The sequence below is a fragment of the Arachis hypogaea genome, chromosome 9, assembly GCF_003086295.3.
Source record: "Arachis hypogaea cultivar Tifrunner chromosome 9, arahy.Tifrunner.gnm2.J5K5, whole genome shotgun sequence".
NCBI classification, from domain to species: Eukaryota; Viridiplantae; Streptophyta; class Magnoliopsida; order Fabales; family Fabaceae; genus Arachis; species Arachis hypogaea.
The window spans coordinates 8769720-8775289 of NC_092044.1; the positions used below are offsets into that span (position 1 = coordinate 8769720).

The window sequence follows — 5570 nt, forward strand, 5'->3', positions numbered from 1 at the left end:
CTAAATTAAATGCTCTTTTTTTATTAATAACATAGAAATATCTTTTTTAAAAAATAATAATTAAAATTAAAAAAATTAATATAATACATGTTAACATTTTAACCATCATTTTTAGATTTCATACAAGTAAGAAAAGGACACATGGCACAAAAATAGAGGGGTGATGAGTGTGTTAAATATCATGAGGTCATTGTTTATTAATCGAAAAAATAAAAATAAAAATAAAAATAAATATAAAAGTAGTGGTGAGTGGTGACTAACGTCTAATAACAGAATCTCTTCTGATTGTGTTCATGGCTTCAACAATTGCAACTGCTACAATCCCTTTCTCTTTCCTCAAAATTCAGTGCCTTTCACAGCCTCAACTTTTCACTAGAATCCCTGTCGCTTCTTCTTCTTCCGTTGCATTGACATGGAGCTGCGATTCCAAGCGCGTTCATGCAAACGCTGTTTCCACCGAGAGGGAAGGATCGCAAAACGCTGTGAGCGACAAGGAACTCGTTGAAATTCGGAGTTCGGAGTCAAAGGAAAATCGCCAAAGCACGCCAGCGTCTTCAAAACTTGTTCTCGTTGTTGGAGGCTCTGGAGGAGTTGGTAAGATCGAATTGAATTTTGTTACTTCGTGAAAAATATATTAGGGTCTCTACTTGAATAAGTTGTAGTATATCAGTATGTGACAGAAAATTTATAGTTTTTGTTTGAGTAAGTTCCAATTCTTAGAACAAAACTAGTTATGTAGGAATGAAAAGGGTTGTTACTACATAACTGTGTATCAATTCACTCTTTTGTTTTTTAAAATATTTATAGAACTAATAGAAATAGAATTAGTTGAGATGACAAATTGTTTATAATTTAACTAAGTGGTTTGGGTTCAAGTTTTGAAAATAGCAAAAGAATATTTTTAATGGATAAACGATATTTTAGAAAAGAAATTATGTGCCAATGTTTCCTAGCATCAAAATGATTTCCTATATACTAGTGTAGGTTAGTGGAATTGTTCTTAAACTATTTTATGAAGGGGGAATTTTGTTCTTCATGATATAACATCTTAAAGAGATAGGATCTGGCTCCTTATAAAGTGTAGGTTGCACTTTAAGATAGTAAAGTTTAGCATTTGAACTGATGATAAATCAATGGTTTCATATTCAATCGTTCAGATTTTACACTTTACTCTCTGAAGTGTGACTAGCATTGCACGCTGGAGAAGGAGATAAGTATTTGAGAAATTCTAGTATTGGACATATTCAAAATACACACCCCAATTCATAACTTGTGTTTATATAAGAATTTCTCGTTCTTTTATACATTCATTTTGAAGTCGGGTAAGCTATGGAAATGGCCGGATTATTGAGTAATTATTCATGCCATAGTTTGATTTTGGAATTTTATGAAGTGGTTGCGATATCTGCTATTCAGGGCAGCTGGTAGTAGCATCACTGCTTCAGCGGAATGTTAAGTCACGCTTGATACTTAGAGATCCTGAGAAAGCCACAGCACTGTTTGGTAAACAAGATGGGGATAAATTGCAGGTATATCATTTACTCTCGATCAGCATTCAGAGAGCAAAGCTTGTGTTATTTTGGGCATAAAAAACTGAAAATAGCGAACAATATGGAAAAGATATGCTGATGTTATTGTTCTTGTTATTTATTTAAAGTATATATTGATATAAAATGAACAGAGAAAACAATGAAAATTGCAAAGGTTCCTTAGTGGCCTTATGTTTATATTGCTTTTCGTTATTTTTTCAAAAAAGGTCTTATGGAGTTTCTGGACATGACAGGTAGTCAAAGGCGACACAAGGAAGCAGGAAGATTTGGATCCATCCATGTTTGAGGTCTAGTTTCATAATTCCTTTTCAATGCTCAATAACATTTGATAATATGAAATTTGTTCATTTTGCTGAGTAACTTCATTCACCAGAGGAAATGTATTGTAATAATGTTCTTTCTCTTTCTTTTTTTTTCTTTGTTTACTTGCTTTATAGGGAGTTACGCATGTGATTTGTTGCACAGGAACAACTGCTTTCCCTTCCAGACGGTGGGATGATGACAATACACCAGAAAGAGTTGGTAAGAATCATATTATGAATAAATTGCATTATTTGATTCCATAAATAATCAAAATTGAAATTATTTAGTTGATTTAAGTTTTTGAAAAATTAAGTAGATTGGTAATGCTTTTATTGAAAGGTGCTTACCACATATAAAAAAATCCATCAACTTCTCCATATTTTGATTTTGATTATAAGTATTTATTTGAAGATTGGGTGGGAGTGAAGAATCTAGTTTCTGCATTGCCTTCATCAGTGAAGAGAGTTGTCCTTGTGTCATCAATAGGTGTGACTAAGTCCAATGAATTGCCGTGGAGGTAAGCACACACGAGTAAATTCTTAAAGACAAAGTTGTATGTGACTTTGTTAAACCATTGGTTGCTTGCTAGAATGCTGAAAGCAGAATCTTCTTTTCTTTATTTGGATTAGGTCCCTTCTAAAGTTCCAATGGAAAATTGGATGAAAACATTAATTTAACATAACCATTATGGGCTATAAAGACTCTTCATCACAGATGTGAATCTATGATTCCTAAAGAAGAATGAACTGAAAAATTAAAATTTACTTATATTTGTATTGTTATTTTGAATTCAAATTACCAGGTTTGCTTTCAATTGGCTATTCTTGATTGAACATTTGGTTTAATTATCTATTGTTACTATTGTGCTCCAAATTCATATAATCAGAATAATCAGAATAGCAATAGTTGATTTCTGCTCCTTTGTAAACTTCTAGCCTTAGGTGGCTATGACAGAGTTGTCTCACTCGAGAATCTCCGACTATATAATGGATCGTGAATAGTTGATGACTTCCCTTCAGGTCTCCTACAATAGAAGGTTTTGAGAAGGGATTTGATTTTGGATGTACCTTTAACTATTAGGACTTTATGCAAGGTTAATATTTACACTAGATGGAGATTGAAACAATGCTTTTCTCTAATGTCAGGGTCGTGTATAACCATGGGTTCGTTACCCAAAGTGGCAGTGGACAAAACTATGGTTATGTGTACACTTCTTGAAAGGGAGGCCTAGGAGGTACAGAAGACAAAATCCGGCTATAGATTACAAATGCGACACACATTTAGGAGACTAAATGAATAAGACCATTTTTTCAGGCCTCAGTATTATTTATTTTGAGGGGTGTGATTGGAAGTTAGAAGTTTAACTAGTGGGGATCAAAATAGGTCATAGAAAATTTTCTAGATTTGTTTAGTTTGAATTCAACTTTATTTAGTAATTGAAAGAATATGTGCTTTGAAAATTTTTCTAGATTTCTTAGTTCGAATTGAACTTTATTCATGTTGACAAGTATAGGCTGTTTGTTAATTATGTACCATGTCACTAAGTGACAAGGAAACAGCAACAAATTCCAGCTGACCCTCACTATAAATTATTGTGTCATGAAATCATGTTACCTATCTTGGTAAAATTTCTTCTCCAAATTCTGACTCTTGTACTTGTTAATGTTGATTTTTCATGTAGCATTATGAATCTATTTGGTGTTCTTAAGTATAAGAAGATGGGAGAGGATTTTCTTCGGAGTTCTGGTATTCCATTCACCATAATCAGGTAAGATGCAAAATATACATATCTCATACCCGAAGTTCATATCTGACAAACTAAGAGTTGGAGGACATTTTTGGATCATGTTTGACTGAAGCTCTTGATGTCTCATATGGGATATCTAAATGCATTTTAGACCTGGAAGATTGACTGATGGACCATACACATCTTATGATTTAAATACTTTGCTCAAAGCAACAGCTGGAGAACGACGGGCAGTTCTTATAGGTCAAGGTATGTATACAATGCTCATTATTCAAAGCAATTTTCTTTTATTTTTTAGTAAATGGACAAAAGTACACATGAAAGAGTTTGAAGTGGACAAAAGTATGCACCAAAGTTTATAATTACCAAAAGTACACCCCAAAGATGATTTGATGGAGCTAAAGGCCTAATAACTGTGAATTGCCTGGAATTTAGTGTTAAATCCATTGACATTTCAGCTGGCTTAGATTCTAGCCATTAGGAGGAATTTGTGTGTGTATATTATGTATTGTAAAAACATCTGAGTATGAGTAGGGTTTTATCTTGGAACTGAAACTAATTGACTTGGATAGTTAATTCACTTTGTTGGTGTCTTCCCTTGACATAGTAGATGATTATACCAGATCATTTATACTTTCACTAGTATTTTTTGTCTAAAATTTTAGAAATTTTGTGATGGACTTCCAGGAGATAAATTAGTTGGAGAGGCCAGCAGAATTATTGTTGCTGAAGCTTGCATACAGGCATTAGATCTTGAAGTCACCAAGAACCAAGTATATGAAGTCAACTCTGTTGAGGTAAACTTAAATGTTATAATTTTGGTAAATGAAGTTCGATTTGGATTATGGGAATAGATCTCACATGAAAATTTTACATGATTTTGACCCGTTGATTTTCACCATTGATCAAGAAACTGGGGCCGTGTATCAACCCCATAAACCAATAGAGAAGATTAACACATGACAAGATTATGCGAAATTTTACACATTGAGGAGATCCATTCGCATTTACACAATTTACATGTGTGTTCATATTAAAATGACTTAATATTATCTCCTAATGTTATAGTGTTAGGCAGTATTTTTCTATAACTTGAAGTACTTTATGGATGAGACCTTTCCATGGAGATTTTGTTTTAGTACAGAGCTGAATTTTTCTCAAGTATATCACTATTTTAATCCTCGAAAGATTATTCTGTTAAGAAAAATAATCCTGAAAATATTGATAATTATCCTATGATACAGAAAGATTATATTCTTTAATTTAATTTCTTGAGTAAATAGTTTTCTACCACAGTTGTCCTCACTTAATGAGAGGTTTTTATTCACTCCATTTTTTGCTCATATATATATATATATATATATATATATATATATATATATATATATATATATTATGCAAATTGTTATGACATCATGCATATATTTTAGGGTGAGGGTCCTGGAACTGATGCTCAGAAGTGGCAAGAACTATTTGAAGGTGCGCACTTCCAATAACTAGAATTGCAACTAAATTTTATACCATTTGGAACATGTATATGTTGCAGACCAAAAATAAAGAGAATGTATATATGTATCATAATTAGCCAGTTCAACATCAATCACACCATTGTAGACGTTTCTTCATTATTCCGATTTCCAAGGGGTAAAAAAAAATGCTGAAATTCAAATATTCCTAAATTTAGAAGAATTAAAGGATGAGTTGAATTTTGTTAGTCGTTATACGGGCGAGCAAATACAGGAAGATCACCCTCCAAAAATTCTCTCTCTCTCTCTCTCTCTAAAATTTCTGGAATATAAATCTAATTATATGATAACAGTTTGAATTTCATTCCTAACAAATTAAATTTTATTTTCATCCCAACAAATATATTATTTTAATCACTTTCTTTATACACATTTATGAATATCTTTTATTCATGAATCATGATATAGTAAATATGATGAAAAAGAACCCAATAAATATGGGAT

General features: G+C 32.2%; 1 protein-coding gene across 1 annotated transcript; it reads left to right on the plus strand.

The window, feature by feature from the left end:
• Window positions 1-203: 203 nt before the first annotated feature.
• LOC112710272 (uncharacterized protein At5g02240) lies at window positions 204-5279 on the plus strand. Its single transcript, XM_025762431.3, has 9 exons — window positions 204-594; window positions 1417-1529; window positions 1784-1837; window positions 1988-2072; window positions 2265-2370; window positions 3535-3621; window positions 3752-3849; window positions 4288-4397; window positions 5031-5279. Exons 1-9 carry the CDS (start codon window positions 294-296, stop codon window positions 5094-5096), a joined length of 1020 nt encoding a protein of 339 aa, XP_025618216.1. The 5' UTR covers window positions 204-293; the 3' UTR covers window positions 5097-5279.
• The last annotated feature ends 291 nt before the right edge of the window (window positions 5280-5570 follow it).

Excerpts from the sequence above, each read along its gene's own strand:
- LOC112710272 (XM_025762431.3), top strand. The coding sequence starts at position 294 with ATGGCTTCAACAATTGCAACTGCTACAATCCCTTTCTCTTTCCTCAAA. Across the intron at positions 2,073-2,264 it reads CAATACACCAGAAAGAGTTG|ATTGGGTGGGAGTGAAGAAT; the intron begins GTAAGAATCATA and ends ATTTATTTGAAG. Across the intron at positions 2,371-3,534 it reads TCCAATGAATTGCCGTGGAG|CATTATGAATCTATTTGGTG; the intron begins GTAAGCACACAC and ends TTTTTCATGTAG.